The 19,908-nt window shown below is 38.6% G+C and overlaps 1 protein-coding gene across 1 annotated transcript; it reads right to left on the reverse strand.

Annotated features, from left to right (window-relative positions):
* Window positions 1-548: 548 nt before the first annotated feature.
* On the reverse strand, window positions 549-7,695 carry MTERF1 (mitochondrial transcription termination factor 1). The gene is made up of 2 exons (XM_007452061.1): window positions 7,637-7,695; window positions 549-3,086 (listed from the first exon to the last, which is right to left on the reverse strand). Exons 1-2 carry the CDS (start codon window positions 7,639-7,641, stop codon window positions 1,901-1,903), a joined length of 1,191 nt encoding a protein of 396 aa, XP_007452123.1. The 5' UTR covers window positions 7,642-7,695; the 3' UTR covers window positions 549-1,900.
* Between the last annotated feature and the right edge of the window lie 12,213 nt (window positions 7,696-19,908).

The raw sequence follows: 19,908 nt of genomic DNA on the forward strand, positions 1-19,908 counted from the left end.
TTCTAAATTATGCCATGCTTGCCATCAAATACTTTATTGGAAATATAAGAGATCACTGACATACAAATGGCCTTGAAAAAACAGGCATTTGGTTTCTATCACTGGTGGGAGTAAGTTTTTTGAGGCATCAATGATAAGAAATAAGGCTTAACACAGGGAATTATACCCATTATCTTGGGGGTGGGGGGGGTGTATGTACCTATCTTATATATACCTATAATGGAGTATAATCTGCAAAAATAATACTGAAACACTATGCCGTACACCTGAAACATAATACTGTAAATCAACTATATGTACTTCAATAAAAGAAAAAAAAAGGCTTAAAAGGTTAGCATCATTGTTACTTAATTCAAAATCCACATCTAGAAAACAAATGCCTCTGGAAAGCGATTAAAAGTAATTAAGGTCATATAATTTGTTCCTTCTCTTTCAGTTTATGTCAGAGCTAGACTGTGAATGTCTTCAAGATACAGATGTCATCTGTTTGTCATTTTTTAACTCAAGGCCTCTAAAAATTCTTGGTTCTAAAAAAAAAGAATTCTTTGTTCTTTGCATTAACAGAAACACCAACAAAATATAAATATACAGAAACCATCATTATTTCTTTAAACTACACTCATTAGGCAAAAGTATCCCTTTATTTAGATTTTATTACTTACATTTAGTTTTTTATCCATACATTTAGAGGAAACTACAAACACTAACTTATTAGCCATTCCAGAAAGATAGGTGGATAAAAAAAGTATAAGAGGAAGAAATGCAGATACTATACTAAAGGTACACTTCTTCACCTAAAATGCAACTAATCATCTATTTAGTTGTTATATTAGTCTGTTTGCTGCTGTAACAAATTATCACAAACTCAGTGGCTTAAAACACCACCAGTTTATTATCTTTTGGTTCTGTAGGTCTGAAGTCTGACATGGGTCTCACTGGGCTAAATTCAAGGTCTCAGCACGGCTGCATTCCTTTCTGAGGCACTAGTGAGGAATGCTTCCCTGCCTTTTCCATTTTCTAGAGGCTACCTGCATTCCTTGGTTCATGTCCCCTTCTTCCTTCAAAGCCAGTAAAAGTGGGTCAAAGTCCTTCTTACATTGCATCACTCTGACCTCTTCTTTTACCTCCCTCTTCCACTTTTAAGGACCCTTATGATTATACTGGGCCCACCCAAATAATCCGGGATAACCTCCCCAACTCAGGACGTCAAATTAAGGTCCTTAACTTAATTACATCTGCAAAGTCCTTTTATAATGTAACAAAACATATCCACAGGTTCTGGGAATTAAGACATTGATATCTGGGTAACCATTATTCTGCCTATAACAGTTGCCCTTATCTTCAAAGAAATCAGGATATACCCATAGTAAATTGAGCCTAAACTGGAGGAGTGGTGGGGCATACTAATGGTTTAAATAGAGTACGTAGAATTTGGGATGAAAAATTCCTCCTTTTTGTTGTCATATTCTTACATTCTATTTTGAAGATGAACCATAATTAGATACATGGAATAGGAGAAATAGGTTGCCATTCAAAACCATGATAGGAAATAGAACTATCTAAATGAATCTGTCAATTTTCAAATCTGAACAGAAACCAAAAAGGCTTATTCTGTACTTTCTTTTTACACATTGTTCTGCCATAGCACTCAGCAACTACCATTCATACAAAAGCCACAGCCTATACCATAAAATTGGGTGTTGTACTAATTCAAACTACAGAAAAGGTAGCTGGGAAGACTATACCAGGGCATAATGATCATGAGTTTTTATGAACCTTTAAACTAAAATATCCAAAGAAACATTATATATGTATATGTGGTTAAGAAAACAAACCTCCTTTTTGAAAGGTCCAAATTCAAAATGAAATTATGTCACTACATTATAAGACTGACTTTTGCTTAATTCCCCAGAACAACTTTCTGTCCAGTGTTTAAGTTTTTCAATTTAGCATTATATCTTTTTTGACTCCAAGACAGAAGACTGATGTTTGATGTACTCAAGTTATAGCCAGCATTTACCAATTCTCTGATTCGACTTTTTAAAGTGCTTATGCTTGAATCCAAAATCCGAGGATTTTCAATTATTTGTGAAATGCTAATTTTTTCTTCTATGAGGCAGTCTATTTTATCACTAAACTTTTTCTCTCCCAAGAAGATCACATCTGGACAGCTTAAAACAAACTTCCGTATCTCTTCTGCAGTACACCCAAGAGAAAACAGTCTTTCTTTGATATTTGTGTAGTTTCTTCTCATACAATCATTGGAAAGGTCTAGGATTTTAGCTCCTGGACCATGTATCAAAACAAGCAGCTGTTCATTGTTCAAGTTGAAAGCTGACTGTAAAAATTCAATATTAGTTTTTACCCGTTTGGTGCTCTGAATTAAGATGAAAGGGTTTTTAAAAATTATCTTCCTGACAAAACCTGTGGGATCATTGTGACCCAAAGACAAACAGACTTCTTGCAAAAATTCAATCATCTGTTTATTCAGCTCAAGAGTATTGGAGAAGGTACGTGGGGCACTGGTCAACAATCGACAAAGGCATTTATGGGTCAATCCAACTGAGTAGAGGAACTCTATATTTTTCTCTAAGTTTAGGTTGTTACTGGACCGAAAAAAGGATTCAGGAGAACGTTCCAAAATAGCTACAATTTCAAGGTCTGATGTCACAATTCTTCTCCACAGATCCCACCGATTTGAAAGACTTTCAGGTGTGCGTATCATGGCTCGTGGATATCTTGATATGATGCTAGCAATCACTTCTTTGCTAGCTCCTTTAGACAGAAGGAATGTCTTCAGGTTCTGCTCATTAGTACCTCTCCTATTAAAAACTCCAGGCTGTCGTTTCTTTGCCATGTCAACATCTACTCCCATAGTAAGTAAGTTATTCAGCAGCTCTTCATTTTCCAAAGGTTCACTGTCTGCATTATCACATTTCATACTGAAAAGCCTAAATGAAACTGATTTAAAGAGGATTTCTGCTGAAAATCGGATCATCCAACATCTTGAACCAAAAAGGTTACTTCTCATATACAAGAGGTTTCTTGGTGCCATAATGGTCAGGTAGCCCAAACCTTTTGGAATGCTGTATAAAACAACATATATAATATTATACAAACACACATGTTAAAGAGATAAAAGACCATATTATGACCCTGTAAGTTATCATGGTCATTTCTGTAAGAAAACACCTAGGGATCCAGCTCTCCTGGTGCTGTGGTAACAATCCCACCACCACACTCCCACTCCCTAGCTCACTGCTTCTGATTATCTGTGGGTCAGGGGCCACTTCTATTCTTAACATAAAGAAAAGCAGTACAGCATCATCACTGCCCCAGAATTATTCCTGCCTTTACCTTCCTCTTTTTATTTGGCCTTGCCTGCCTTGGTTACCCAAAATCAGTTGCCCCTCTCCATCTCTGCTTTATCTTCCTGGTTTCCAAACCTTTGGCTTATTCCTACTAATTGATGCTTTCAATTCTGCCTTGTCTTCTAACTTACTAGATCTTTGGCCTTGCCTCTGCCCATAGATACCACTCTTCTTTGCCTCTGTTCTCACTTCCTGGTTATCAAGCTCTAAATCTAGGGGACTTCCCTGGTGGCACAGTGGTTAAGAATCCGCCTGCCAATGCAGGGAACAAGGGTTCTACCCCTGGTCCGGGAAGATCCCACATGCCGCGGAGCAACTAAGCCCATGCACCACAACTACTGAGCCTGCGCTCTAGAGCCCGTGCTCCACAACAAGAGAAGCCACCACAATGAGAAGCCTGCTCAACGAAACGAAGAGTAGCTCCCACTCGCCACAACTAGAGAAAGCCCACGCACAACAAGGAAGACGCAACACAGGCAAAAAAAAAAATTTTTTTTAAAAACCTCTAAATCTAGCCCTGAAAACCAACACTTCATACTACCTAATTTCCACCTTAAACACCTTTTTCTAGATTCATGGTACTCTTTAAACCCATGCTATCATTAGAACCTTAATTCTTATCTTACATAGCTCCTGATGCCAATCTCCATGTCACTCAATTTACCCTAATGTCCCCTTGGTTCTTGGGTTAACCCAACAACTCCAAACCAATTTTCATCTTCATAATGATCTAGCTGGGATATTTCATACACACAGTCCACCGCATGTGGAACTATACAGAGAGATGGGATGTAAACATTTTAAAAGTTACTTTTGCCATTCTCCTCACCACCATTTTATAAAAGACTAACTCAGGACTCTCTGCATCTGTGTCACAACACATGTAACTTTGATCAAGTGACTAAAACCTTGTTAACTCATTTTCCTGATCATTTAGAAATAGGGCATAAAATGGATGAACTTATACATGATAATAATCATAGGTCCCTACTAAAACAAGCACCTCTATTTATAGGAAATATTTTATGAGAAAATTAACAGAAAAGTTTTCTTCTGTTATCCAGCTTGTCAGATGGTTTATGTTCCTAAGTTGTTTGTGGTCTCAGTCATACAACAACATATAATACCTTTTTAACTGTACCTTCTCCTTTTCAGACTATACAGCTGTGAAAAACTTAGTTCCTGATTCCTAATTACTTACAACAGGCTCTTATCACTTAAAAGAGGCATTTCCTTTCTCCTCTCTGCTAATTAAGCATAAAATAGAAAATACAGATAGATGGTTCCAACTCACCACTAATATCTCTGGGCTTGAGATACTGCTTTCAAGGTCCATATAAGAAAAGCTCCTCTGTGTCTGTCCTTTTAATTACTATAATCTAACAAGAACTTGGATTATGCCTACAGGCTGGGAACATTCCTGTAACTCAGATAATCCACCAATCATCAAAGAATTAACAAAAGATTCCAAAACTACAGATTCAAATAACATTCAAACAAAACACAGAACCCTCACAAAGTAAACAGCAAACAGCAAAAGCACATTTTCGATTGCCCTATACTCTGAGTTCATTATTCTTCATGTCTCCATAATACCACATAGTACTCTATAACTACATACTCTTCCAAAAATGCCTGAAGATAGAAACTTAAAAATAAGATCCTCCTAACTAAAGAATGCAGGCTTTACCTTGCCCTGCTCAACAACCTGCTCTCTCTTCCAGATGCTCAGGGTGACCTCTACTGGATAATGGGACAGAACACTGACAGCTGTAGATAAAACCAGTACTTTCCAAAGAGGGGTGAGAGATTATCCAATGGGACGCAGGAAGAAAACAGTAAAACTCCAATCTATATTTGTCTTGGCCTTTTAAAATTTCTACTTTTTACATGTTTCATAATGTAAAAATGTATACAATATAATAGTACTATAAAACATGTATATAACTAATTAGTAAATAAATATACCTATATTGGAGGTACATTTATAAACCTTTTTATTAAGATTGTACATGTTCAAAAATGTCTATGACTACTACTCTAGACTACACTCTACTCTTGAGAAACAGGGCTGAACGAGTCACAGAAAATTCAAAAGAAATTCTACTGATGAAAAACTAAAATTAAAAATATATGCCAAATATCTTAACAAAAGAGGAATAAATTAAGGTTTCTCCCGAATCTGTCATAGGGGGATTTTGTCTTTGTGTATAATTTATTCTCCACAGAAATATCTTTCACACAATTTAATATGTCCAAAACCAAACTGGGCATCCTTCCCAGCCCCCAAAACCAGCCCTCCTCTGATTAATGAAATCACTATTACTCAGTAATCACTCGTGATAAAAAAAATCTGAAAGTAAGCTTTTTTTTTTCTATTCCTCAACCCCAGTCATTAAATCATGTAGACTCAGCTTCTTCAGTACCTCTGAAATCCAATCTCTCTACTCTTTGCTATTCTCTCAGACTATAACAGCCGCTTAACTTGCTTCTCTAACATCAGTCACTCAAAACTGCCCCCACAGTACACCTGTAAAACAAAGATGTGATCACGTCCCTCATTCCCTGATTCCCTGACTTCTGTAGCTCTCCCCTAGAAGGTAAAATCTTCAGATTGACCTTTCTAGCTATCTCTTCTATTCTACAACCTCACAACAAAGCACCATTGCTCTCAAATCTCAGGCCGTAAACATCCTTGACCATTCTTGTCTCCCTGCCTTTTTTTAAGCTGTTCTGTCTTTCAGAAAGGCCTATCCTCCTAATGTCTATCCACAGTACAAGATCCCATTCAAACAGTATCTTCCCACAAATCTTTAACTTAAGAAATACTTGAAGTTGAAGTGAATCATTTGTTTTATAGTAATTTGTTACTAAGAATCTAAAACTAAGTGTTCTATTTACATAGGGGAAAAAAAGAGCTGAACTGGACTTAAAAATAGCAACAAAAATTTGGTTTTGATTACAATACTATAAATGCAATAAATTGACCCCCTCAAAATGGTATGAACAGTCTTAGCTAAGCCTAAAAACAATGGTAACTAGTATCAACAGTTGGTAAACATATGAAGAAATGGGGGGAATTCTCAAATATTACTGTTGTTAAGGAATTTGGTACCATCCATCATATCTTTCAACCCAGCATTTCTACTTCTTGGAGATTATCCAAAGGAAATAAAGGACAAGAATACACATTTGTTATTAAAAAAAAAAAAAAAGGATGACCATTATAATATTACTTGCTACAGCAAAAAAGAAGGAACCCAAATGGCCACCAATAGTAGAATGATTAATAAATAGTGGTACATGTATACAATATAATACTACACATCCTCCTTTTAAAAATGAGGCAGGGGCTTCCCTGATGGCGCAGTGGTTGAGAATCTGCCTGCCAATGCAGGGCACACGGGTTCGAGCCCTGGTCTGGGAAGATCCCACATGCCGCGGAGCAACTAGGTCCGTGAGCCACAACTACTGAGCCTGCGCGTCTGGAGCCTGTGCTCCGCAACGAGGCCGCGACAGTGAGAGGCCGGCACACCGCGATGAAGAGTGGCCCCCGCTCGCCGCAACTAGAGAAAGCCCTCGCACAGAAACAAAGACCCAACACAGCCAAAAATAAATAAATTAAAAAAAAAAATTTTTTAATGAGGCAGATCTAACACAATAGAAAGATGTCCAAGCCATTCTAAGTGGCAACCTGCTTAACAGTACAGTGGCTAGGATAATACCACTTAAATAAAAAGGGGGGAGGGGACATTAATATATACAGAGAGGGGAAAAAATAGAATAACAGTTATTTTTCAGTTTTCAACACAAAAAAGTTAAGCCTGATGAATATCAATTTATTTTACTTCTTTAGCATCTAATCTCCATTCAAAATACTCCTATTACATCTAGCGTGGTGAATAAATATTTAAGCAGCCTAATGCAAGAAGTACCAACTGCCTCAATCTACAAATTTCAAAACTAATTAATATTCCATAACTTATTTCCATCTGTCTCTCAAATTGACGTTTTTAATTACCAAAGCCACTATTCCAAGAGCTAAAGGCCAAAATTAGCAAATACACTGAAAATCTGAAAATCTCTGTACCTGTAACTTGTGAGGTCTAAGGGATAAAGGAAGATTTACGAGCCCCTCTGCTCCACAATTCCCCGGACAAAGGGGCTTTTAATGGAAATGGGTAATCACTGGTTCCAGGCTTCTACATTCCAGTTTTGACAAAACGAGCTAAGTTTGGAGATATTTACAGCAATGAACTTCTCACCTCATTTGTCTTAAGGAAAGAGAACTTTGTATTCCTCCAGAAAAGCTGAAAAATAGCTGTTTCCTAGAAATGGAAAAATAAAAGGGGCGGGGATAAAATAACGTCAGGACTTGTAATACAGAATGAGGAGCTCAATCTCAGCTAACACTGCATAATGTTCTCGTGAGATGCATACCTCTTATATACTAGGCATCTCTCAGAGATACTGAGAAGAAAATGGCAAGTACAAGCCCGAGTATGAGAGGTAAAGGCGGCAGAATCAGAGTATAATTTGTAAAACCAGAACTAAGTGCTTCACACACATTATCTTACTTAACATCCACAACTTATAAGGTCGGCATCATTCCTAAAATTACAAAATCAGAAAAAGCGCCGAGCTCCCTTACTAGCGTGACTTAGCTCGTTGAAGCAAGGTTCGAACCCAGTTGAGTCTTTAACTCAAAAATTCCACGGGTATTTCCACGGGTTCTTCCATCCCTCTTCCTCCCACAAAGAAACTCTGCAAGGGGCTGCACGGGAATGGGACTCCGTTACACATCACAGTCACCCAGACCCGCTTCTAAAAAGAAAAAGCACGCCAGCAGCGAGTCACCGACCTCAACTTGGACTATAACTGGGCGATGTAAATACCTTTACTTTCCTTTCTGGGGTCTGGAGAAGAACAGAGGGACGGAAGTTGACAGGAATAACTTCCGGCGAGGGGCCGCGCACAGAGGTGACGTCACCCTCCTGGCGCCCCCCGGCGGCCACGCGGCAGCCTTCCATAGCCTGACGCTAGGGCCCCGGCAGAGGGCAGCAGGAGACCGCGGTGAGCGCGGGGAACCGGTCTTCAGGTCTGATTTTGGAGGGCGGGGCGGGACTCGGAGCTTTCCCAAGACCCGGCCAAAGGCCCAGAGTCGCTGCGGGGATCCGTTTCCTGCAGGCGACACGCAGTGGGAAAGTCACTGTTATATACGTGAAGTTTGCAGCCTGATAGGATGATTACGCTTATTAATGTGATTAACATGGCGTGGATGAACACCTCCGCGTTTGGTGCAGGAAAACGCGTGTGAACAGCTCCAGGTTTTGGTAAATCCTGAAGTGTGGCTGCTAGTCCGAATTCAGTCAGCCTTCAGGACAGGAAGCAGTTCTAGTGTTCTTCGATTTAAGTGCTTACAATATAAATTACTTCTGGTTCTTTTGAAATTGTGACGAATTTGTGCTATTTAAATCAAAGTTTTGGGACTTCCCTGGCAGTCCTGTGGTTAAGACTCGGCGCTCCCAATGCAGGGGGCATGGCTTCCATCCCTGGTGGGTATCCGGCGTGCCCCAGGGCGCGGCCAAAAAATTTAAAAATAATAATAAATAAAAGTTTTAGTACAAACAATCTCCGCAGCCAGTGCGTTTTTGTCACCTCTGGGGGTGTTGCCTTAAACCTTCGTGGTCCCCTCAGTCCCCAAAAGAAGGCTTATACAGAGATTAATGAAATAATCATCAGGTTGCCACTTATATTCTGGAGGAAGTGGTAGTTTAGTCCTTGGAAAAACAGAGAGATGGGGAGAGGGCTGATCCTGAATTCTACTACAAGGAAGAATTTCTTGCATTACCCTCTTCTATGTAGGAGCATAGTGGTAGAATTTTCTTCATCCCATTTCTGCACCAATGAACCAATTAATGTTTTATCCTCACTCTGTCCCTTAGATGACTCCTAGCTGGTTTGTTGTCGTCACTTTGTTTTGAATTAACGTTCTATTTTGTTGGTTTATAAGGATAAAGATTTACCTTTGAGACTTTACTAATAATCTATCTGTTAAGTGAAACGATTTACTCCAGTTCCTCCAGGTTAAAAAAAATTGTCTGGAAAAATTAGAAATGGTCTCTTTATGTGAGTTTCTAAAATCTATTTCTGCGTGGAAGGAGCTCATATATCTCAGTTAATATTTACTATTATATATAAATATATAAATTTATGTATATAAGCATATAAATATTATATCTACAAACTGCCTTACAATCAGAATGTAAAACAATAAAATCTTTTTTAGGAATCATTAAACTTCAGACTTTAAGAAGACGTTTGGGATTATGGAGCCTCAGTCCTCCTTTTACAGATGAGACATTGAAATCCTTAGAGTAGAAGCCAGCAAGAGAATGCACGTCTTATGACTCCTTGACCAGTAAGTTTTCTGTGATTTATACCACATGCTTTGTTGTACTGACATAGATTATCAAAGGTTCTTTCAGACTTACTTAAGCAACCTCACTGTTTGTTATTTGTGATGTCATGTAGGCAAAAGAGATTGGTTCTTTTAAAAATAAGTTCCACATTTCCTATCCCAAATTTTCTGATTGCAAATATATTTTAAATACATATTATAAAACAGTGAATAAGAAAAGTATAATAATGGTTGGATTAGAACGGTGTATTTTTTTTTTGCTGTATGTGGGCCTCTCACTGTTGTGGCCTCTCGCGTTGCAGAACACAGGCTCTGGACGCGCAGGCTCAGCGGCCATGGCTCACGGGCCCAGCCGCTCCGCGGCTTGTGGGATCTTCCCGGACCGGGGCACGAACCCCTGTCCCCTGCATCAGCAGGCGGACTCTCAACCACTGCACCACCAGGTAAGCCCTAGAACAGTGTATTATTGATTCATTTTTCCTTCTCATATTTCTGCAAAGAGGTTTAATCATGAATGACTTGTGAAATGTTGTCATTACCTTCAATAAGACCAAGGACTATTACTTGGTTGTCATTGGTGGTGTGTTAGAATGGAACCTGTATATACCTTGCCTGTATTTTATTCATTATTCACTATATCCTGCCTGTCACCACTATTTTCAGGAAGGGGGGGATATAGTGGAAAATAAGACAAAGCCCTGCCCTCCTGGGATAATATTATCCCTCCTGGGATATTATTTCCAGGATAGGTCTCACTCAGCCTGAGTATCTGCTCATCTACATGCTTTCCCAAGACCATAGCTGACCCAAGGCCCTACTAAAATGATGTAATTAAGAAAAAGAAAGTGTGGTTAGAAACACTGGGGGGCTGTGTGTGGGAGAAGATCAGTGGCAGGGAGTAAGCGATGATGAAGGAACAAAGAGGAAAAGGAATGAGATGTAGTAGTTAGCAACATGGTAGAGAATTTTTCCTAGAAGCTGTTCTAAAGTTTTCATCTTTCTGGATTTTTAATAAAGGCTAAAGTAACTCAGTTTTTAAGTCGAATTTATATTGTCATATATCTCTTTTACAATTCTCTTTCTTTTCTGAAACCATGGTGATATTGGATGGTATATGTATTTTTAAATGACCTTACTTGGGGAAAGACAAAGTTGCTAAATTGAATTGGATCTCTCCTTCCCCAACCCCCTTTTTATTTGAAAGTCTATTGCAGGGAAAGGATAGACTCTGGATAGACTCTGGAGCCCTCCTTCCTCTAATTGGACTTAGACACTCAGGGGATGGGCTGAAAGTCAAGTACGAATATAGTATCTGTGCTATGTTCACCTCTGCCTTTTTATAACTAAGGTTGTTTCTTTGTTCTTGTTTTTGTTTTTTTACTGTGCCAAAGGTACTTGCCTGACCAGCTCTGCCCAGGAAATGTCCGTAGTTTTTCATGTAAATAGACTTCCAGCAAACCACAAGCCTTTGGTTGACCACTCATGTTTGAATCTCAGAAGGCCCAATTAAGGTCAGAAAGGAAGTGGTCCTCCATTCCCCCACCCCCTATTCAATAAAACACCACCACAGACTCCTGGACTCAGTGGACAAATGGATCACCCACACCCCGTCAACTTCCTAGACAGAGTGCCAGCTTCCTACAAGTCTCACTTTAGGGCCTTCAGAGGAGCATCAGGTCTCTACCCAGAACTCTCTTCCTCCATTCTCTTGCCTGGCCGTTTGGTTTGCATGAAAACAAATGGAAAAGCTACGAATTGGTTAAGGCTGAGTAAAGCAGTAAAGTTACTCAGGTAGTCACAAGTGGTTAATATTCTTTCTGTTTGCAAACAAAAGAACTAGCTTAATTTCCCCTTTTGAGAACAATTGTTTTTAATAACCTTATATTTATGAAGAGTTTCCTGCTGGCAACTTTCTTTCTCTGAAATGTGCCTAACCAGGGTCTAGAAAGACTTCCTGAGTCAGCTTTCCTACTTCCAGGCTCATTACCACAAGGGTCTGTGGCAAGGAACTGGATACTTAGCCTGGCAAATTTGCTGATTCCAGACCTGATATGATCCTGGATTCTCATGGTAGTTAGACTGCCACCATCAGCAGGATAGAGTTGGCTAAGAGAAACACCATAATAGTTGAGACTCCATTCAGTCTGGTGAGTTTAAGTACCTTTTGGGTTGTTTGATCCTATGTTACCCTGCCTTCCATTACTATGAAGCAGTTCTTAATTACTGGTAGAAAATGTTATCTTACCACAGAGCAGGGGAGCAAATATTCACAAGATGGAATATAATCTGCCTTTTCCAAAATTATCTCCCTTCCTGTTTACAGTATATCTTGAAATTCCACCTTTAGAGATTTATTCCTTGGTATTTATAGCATGGTGATTTTAAATCAGAAACATATTTGAAAGGGAAAACAAATTAAGCCAACAGTCAGCAAACTTTTTCTATAAAGGGCCAGATGGTAAATATTTTAGGCTTTGTGGGCCACATACTATCTCTGTTACACAGTCTTTTTTTTCTCTTTCTTTTTTTACAACTCTTTAAAAATGTAAAAACTGTTCTTAGCTCAAGGGCAGCCTGGCCACTGGCCATAGTCTGCCCACACCTGCATTAAACTATAATGAGCTACTCACATACATCTGTAACGTAGTTTATTGACTTAAAGACATCCAAAGAATAGGAATTTTGAGAGAAAGGACTCAAAAGAGAAAAATATTAATAATATTTGAAAACATTCGTATAACAGTATCTACTAGGTACTAGTCTAATCACTTCACCTATATTAATTGATTTAATTCTATGGTAGAAATAATATTATCTCCATTTTACAGAAGAGGAAACTGAGGTAGAGGCTAAGTAACTTGCCCAAGCTCACACAGCTAGTAAGTGATTGGAAACTAAGTAGTCCAGCACCAGAGTCTATGATCATAATTGCTATGCTGACAGTCAGAGAGAAATATTTTAATTCACCATAGAAAATAAAAAAATAGAAATATTTTTCTATAGAAATTTAAAAGGGGGGGCAAAAATTCACCCATAATTCCATCACCTAGAAATAATCACTATTCACATTTTATTTATGTCCTTTTGGTTTATATTCTTCCAGAATATTCTTATAGATAAAATTATTTTTCTTATTCAGTTCTATGAGGTAGGTATTATAGTTTTGCAGATGAGGAAGTTGAGGCTTAGATAGATTAAGTGACTTTTTCAAGATCATAAAGCTAATATGTGTATGGAACCAGGATTTCAACCCGGGTGGTAGCTTCCAGAACCTGTCCTCCTAACTCCAGACCTATACTATATTCAAGTTTATACTTAACTTGTCACACTTAAAATGTCCTTTTCCATCTCTTTTTTATAAAGAACAGTCACCCATGTTTTCTTTCAGAAAGTTACTGTTTTTCTTGTTTTTCCTTTAAATCCTTGAATTATCTGGATCTTATTTGGGAATAGAAAACATGGTAGAGATTCAGTTGTTTCTTTTTCAAATTGCTAGCCAATTATTCCAACATCATTTAATGAATAATACTTTCTTTGCCCACTGCTTTGAAATGCCACCATTTCCATATACTAAACAACAGAGTAATCTTACCATTTTTGAATGACTGCATTCCATTTTGGGAAGACATTTTTTAAGGTTCTGTTGTGATCTAACTTAAGGGTTGATATGAAGAAAGGAAAGTAGGTTTCAGCCTGGTATGGGAATTTTCCTTTATGGATGATTTTTTCCCTTGAAAAATAAAGGCCAAGGATTCAGGTGGGCATGTTTTAGCTCAAACTCTTCAGTTTTTATAGAAGTGTGAAAAATGGAAGCTGAGCTTGAAGGAATATCAGTGATTATCTTGTCCAACCCCCTTACTTATAGATAAGGAACCTGAGGCCTAAAATGGTAAAAATGACTTATCTAACAAGTAATGTTGCTAGTTAGTAACTGTATTACACAGAATTCTTTCACTTGTAAGTGACAGAAATACAACTCAAACTAATTCAAGCAAAAAAAGAGGGGATTCTCTTATAACATGGGAATAAGAGGGGCAGAGATTTCCTCAGGCATGACTATATCCAGAAATTAAATTAGGTCCACAGCTCTCTCTCTGCATCTTCTCTTCTCTTCTCTCTGTGTGTAGGTATGGTTCTCTCAGGCTCTTCTATGGGGCAAGATACATGGTTGCAAGTATCTCTGAGGTTACATCCTTTTAACTGGTAACTCAAGGGAAAAAAGAGAAATCCTCTTAGTCTTGAACGTAAAATCCAAAATAAGGACTCTGACTGGCTTTCTTTGAGTCATTTGACCACCCAATCATTTCAGGGCAAGAGTAAGCATGACAGGATATAATGTGATTGGCAGTCCCAACAGAACCATTTGGAGGAGGGGAGATGCAATTTCTCAAAGGAGAAGAAGCGTTACTATTGCTAGAATGAAGAAAGGGAAATTGGACAGGCAAAAACACCTCTGTCCAACTGAGAACCACACCACACCTGGAAGTGATGCTCAGCCAGGTAGCTTCATGCTAAAGTCATGTTTTGGTGTGCTGGGTAAAAGGGTTTGGAGAAACAGAGACAGAAGTCAAGAACTAGAAGAGACTCCCACAATGGTATCTGGAAGAGAGGCCATGAGGACATCCATATCAAGTAGCAGCCTACCAGAGTTATTTTTAGATGATTTTTGTTACTGTTTTTGTTCATCTTACTAACCCTTGTTCCCCTTATTATTACTATAATAACCTCTTTTTAAGTAAACAAAGCAAAACATCTCTGCCCACTACTATAGTTGTAAAGCCAGAACTGGAATTGACATCTTTGATCTTCCATTCCAATCCTCTTCTCATTCATCTATTCATTCATTTAACACAGATATGTAGAGTACTCTATCAGGATTGTATTTAGCTGCAAGTAAAGAATCACCAGGCAATGATGTCTTACATAGCAAAAAGTCCAGAGACAGGAGTTAGTTGTTGGCACTGTTTTCTTTTTTTTTTCTTTTCCATACAGTTTCTTATAGGATATTGAATATAGTTCCCTGTGCTATATAGTAGGACCTTGTTGTTGGCATTGTTTTCTAATACCACCTAGTCTCAGTTTCCCAAACGTGAATTGCACGTCCTTGCCTCTGATCCTTTGCTTGCTCCTCTGCTCTCTATCTCCACTTGTTAGTCACTGTTTTAGTCCAGTAGGGCTGCTATAGCAAATACCATAGACTGGGTGGTTTAAAACAAAAAACATTTCTCACAGTCCTGGAGGCTGGGGGTCCAAGATCAAGGTGCCAGCAGATTCAGTATCTGGTGAGGACCCTTCCTGGTAGACAGCTGTCTTTTCCTATGTCTTTACATGGTGGAAAGGAACAAGAGAGCTCTCTGGGGTCTCTTTTATAAGGGCACTAATCCCATTTGTGAGGGTTTTACCATTATAATCTAATCATCTCCCAAGTTCTACTTTCTTAGCAAATTTCAAGTATACAATACAGTATTATTAACTATAGTCTCCACACTGTACATTCATTCTCATAGATATCTAAAGCTTTCTGCCTGGTATTAAGTGAATAAATCAATGAATAAATGATTGAACTAATTTACTGACTGTACAACTCAGCTTCCTCATCTGAACCTTATTTCTTTCAGTTGGTCATTTAATATTTATGCATCACCCGGTGGGCACCAGAGAAACAATGAAACTTAAGAAGCACTCCCTGCCTTTAACAAGTCTAATGGAGATATTCACAGTCCAAAAGAAAAATGTTGAACCAGATGATACTGAAGATCCCTTCCTCCCCTAAACGTCTGTGATTCTGTTGAGTGGGAGGTTTGTGCTCCGTGTACTGAGGTGGTAGATTTATGATCACACAAAGATGGCTTATTCTTCCTCCTATCTTAAGCACTCAAATCAGTGCAAAAAGAATAGATTCTGATAATTTTAAATGACTGCTAACCTTGGCTAGACATTGGGAAGGGGAAATGGGTGCTGCTTGTCAAATAATCACTGAGGAGATAATTTAGGGCTGCCTCTAAGCGAAATAACAAAGAATGGGAAGCCTTACCTTTCTGCCATCCAGCCTTCTCACTGTAGTCCTAATTCCTGTATCTGCTAAATAGTTAGTACCCTCGTGCTTCCCTCTGAGTCCCTCAAATCTCACTTTGACACTAGGCAAGCCAGCTGTGCATAAAGTGTCCCCTACACCAAAGCTGCCTGTAGAACTTCTCTCTTCACCCTTACCTGTGAGCTGGACACTTGACTTTTTTACCTCTGTATCCCTAATAATCTGCTGTTCTCAATCCTAGCTGCACATTAGCATCACTTAGGGAGCTTTTTAAACATACTGAAGCCCAGCTCTCCACCCCCAGGGATTCTGATTTAATTGGTTTGACGTGACATCCAGACATTGGTCTCATTTTTTGTTTGGTTTAGTTTTGGTTTTGGTTTTTTTAATCCTCAGCAGTGATTCTAATGTATAGCCAGAATTGAGAACTGCTGTACCTTTGAAACTGGAGTTGCTTAATTTTCACCTACTGATAAAGCCCCACTCTGGATTCTGGGACCAATTCTGTTCCTAGCCAAGGAAAATTCAAAGAGCTTTAGGCTAGCAGCTCAGCAACTCAGAGCTTAATCCCACTGTGGCCTGGACTCCCAGTTCCAGTAATTACAGGCTGTTGTTTGTTCCTTGTGATTAAGCCTGTGCCCCAAAGGAACATGGGGAGTAAAAGAAGGGGAAACAGTTGCTGGGCAGGCAAAACAGTAGGTGTTTAATGCCTTCCCACTGCATTCTGTCCCCCATCCCCTGCTCAAACCATTGTATCAAAGTTGACCTGAATAGACAGTGTGTCTTGGTGACAGGCGTGGATAGGAAATTGTCTGAGCTAACATCACTCAGCCATGTCTATGTCAAGCTGCCAGATTTTTCTCTTTATTTCACTACATACACCTCTGTTAGTGATACTTTTTAATAATCTCTTCCCCGGAGATATCTCATCTTTAATCTCCTTTCCTTTCTTCTCCCCCTTCCTTAACTTGAAACTGGTTATTTCTAGAATCTTCTCCTCTCCCTTGGTCCATTTTTACCTCCCCCACCATGAGTGTAATCATGCCTAAGCATAAAACTAGTATCAGTGGTATGTGTAAACCAGAAAAAAAGAGAAGCGACATATTTTACAGTAGAATTTTGGTGTAACGGAAGAATAACCTCAAGAGTTCATAAAAGAGCTAATAAAAACTCTCCACAGTTCTCACAAGAGTCTATATTCTTTTTATTCACCTCTAAAGAAATCTTTTCTTCAGAAACCAGCATTCAACATAAGTTATTTTTAATCAGTTTGTTGTTTTCTGCTTTAATACTTGTTTTACAACAGTTTGGGGTTTTACTATTTTTGTAACACTTCATTTTATAGATTCTTCTCAGAACATTAACACCATCTGTAACATTGTCTTAATTGAAAATTCTACTCTGGTACCAAAGTTTTGGAACCCAACTTATCTGTAAATTGAGGACTGCATGAATATACCTAGCACCATGCTGGACAGTCCCTTAACTAAGTAGTCTGATTTTCCATTGTCACAGGAGACAGTCCTTAAGGTTTGACAAAGGAGAGGAATGAATATGAGGGCAGATTTTAATGACGTCTGTTTCTGTTGGTAAGATTGATGACTTCCCAGCCATCGGTGACTTAGAGGAAGTTAGTCTCTTCTTCAGCACAGGAGAATTTACTATATATCATTTTCCCAGTACCAAGGAGAGTATCATAACACAGCACTCCTTATACCCAGTTAATTACTATGACAATCTGAAGAAGCAATCCCTATTGTGATGTCTAGAACTATTCTCAGAAAAAATACCTTTAAAATTCTAATATTTATCTAGTTAAAGGTAAGTGCTCTAAAATAGGTTCATTTTTCCTGACATTAAGTATAAACCTTAGCCTTAATCTGTTCTCTATTTTGATCAGACACTGTGATTCTCTCTGAACATTAGCAAAAGACCAAAAAAAGGAGAATTCTCAAATATTTTAAAGCACATAAAGCAATTAAATTTTTTCTATTATGTAGTGAATTATATGTTGTGTATTGCCCTTGAGAATATCACAATCATGATTTATGATCTGTATGTATTTTTAGTACATATTCAAATTAGTCATTGTGAATCAGGTATCCTAAGATCACTTAATTAATTACCTGCTTTATCTAACCCCTACTTAAATTTCTTCTCTAGACATATTACTCCTACAGACTAAATTATTCATCTCACCAAACGTTCTAAGCTGACAAAGCCACTTGCTTTCTAGCTGAAGTACTATTGTGAAAGCAAGTCTCAGCTCAACAAATACTTTCTCTTTTATTAAAAGATAATGGTAAAGAACCATCATGTCTAAAAATACTTACTTGCAGCTTAGAATCTGTCAGACCATATGCTGTACGACTCCAAGATCCAGGAAACAAAGGCATCCTTCTCCAGGGGGTATGTATTACTACATCCTAGAGGCTTGAGTGCCAGTCCAGTTGTATGACTGCACAGTCATTTAAGCAGTTTTTTAAATTTATTTTATTTATTTATTTATTTTGGGCTGCGTTGCATCTTCATTGCTGCACGCGGGCTTTCTCTAGTTGCGGTGAGTGGGAGCTACTCTTTGTTGTGATGTGCAGGCTTCTCATTGTGGTGGCTTCTCTTGTTGTAGAGCACGGGCTCTAGGTGCATGGGCTTCAGCAGTTGTGGCACGTGGGCTCTAGAGTGCAGGTTCAGTAGTGGTGGCACACGGGCTTAGTTGCTCCGCGGCATGTGGAATATTCCCAGACCAGGACTCGAACCCGTGTCCCCTGCCTTGGCAGGTGGGCTCTTCACTGCGCCACCAGGGAAGTCCCTGAGATTTCTTTTAAGGAAATTACTTTTCTTGTTTCTCACAGTCAATGCAATAACCACAAAATATAGGATATGAGGCCGTCTTCATCTCTGAGCAAGATAGCATTTTATAAAACTTTATAAGATCTTTGAAATTCTTTTTCTAATTAAAATTTTACCATTTTTTTCTGGTAGATGTTATTTGTTTTAAAGTTTAAAACTTCTTTTAAAACTTGAAATAAGTTTTCAAACCTATTGCCATGAATTTCTAAGTATGTTTTACATAATATGGTGCACATTTTATCTCAGTAACATTTTACAGATTTTATATGGTACCAACTCAACCATCTTCAGAGATTTAATTACAGTCTTATGGTAGAATATCATTCTGAGACTGTATACATAGTACATTGAAACAACTTGGCAGTTACTCAGTTTAGACCACAAACAATTCCAGCCTCCAAAGGGGATTCTTTTCTACCTTTATAACTATCAAATCTCCACTTCTCTTTAGATTCCAGAGGCCCAGCTACATTGGTATATTTACAAAACCAAACACTTTTAAAATGTTAAGGTTAAGAGGTCCAAGTCTTCTCTAATTACTTAGCAATGATTGTGCAGGTAGTTGTAAAGATAGAAATGTCTGTTCTTTGTTAGCAAAAGAACTTAAGTCCTATTCAAGTGCTGGAAGAGGAAAGAAGAAATAAAAGTAATATCAGGCAGTGTGTTTCTTCTAGGACATGAAACTATATTCCTTTTAGTTTTTAAAATTATGTATGTGTGTGTACATATATGTATGTGTATATATAAAGAAAGTTTTACATACACATGATACAAAGGTACAAAAGCGTATACAATGAAAACCTGTCTCTCTCCTTTTATTCAGTTACCCAGTTCCCCTCTCTGAAGGCGAACACTGAACTCAGTTTCATGGTGATTCTTCCAACAATAATTCATGCATTTGCCAACATACATGTGTAAATTCCCTCTCACTCTCTCTTTCTCTTCCTCTCCTTGCACACAAAATGTAGTATACCGTATACTCTGCTCTGTTCCTTGAGTTTTCACTCTTGAAAATTGTTCCAAATCCATCATATAAAAGTCATCATTCCAGGGCTTCCCTGGTGGCGCAGTGCTTGAGGGTCCGCCTGCCGATGCAGGAGACGCGGGTTCGTGCCCCGTTTCGGGAGGATCCCGCGTGCCGCGGAGCGGCTGGGCCCGTGAGCCATGGCCGCTGAGCCTGCGCGTCCGGAGCCTGTGCTCCGCAAATGGGAGAGGCCACAACAGTGAGAGGC

Source organism: Lipotes vexillifer, unplaced genomic scaffold (assembly GCF_000442215.2).
Source record: "Lipotes vexillifer unplaced genomic scaffold, Lipotes_vexillifer_v1.1 scaffold161, whole genome shotgun sequence".
In the NCBI taxonomy this organism is placed as follows: domain Eukaryota; kingdom Metazoa; phylum Chordata; class Mammalia; order Artiodactyla; family Lipotidae; genus Lipotes; species Lipotes vexillifer.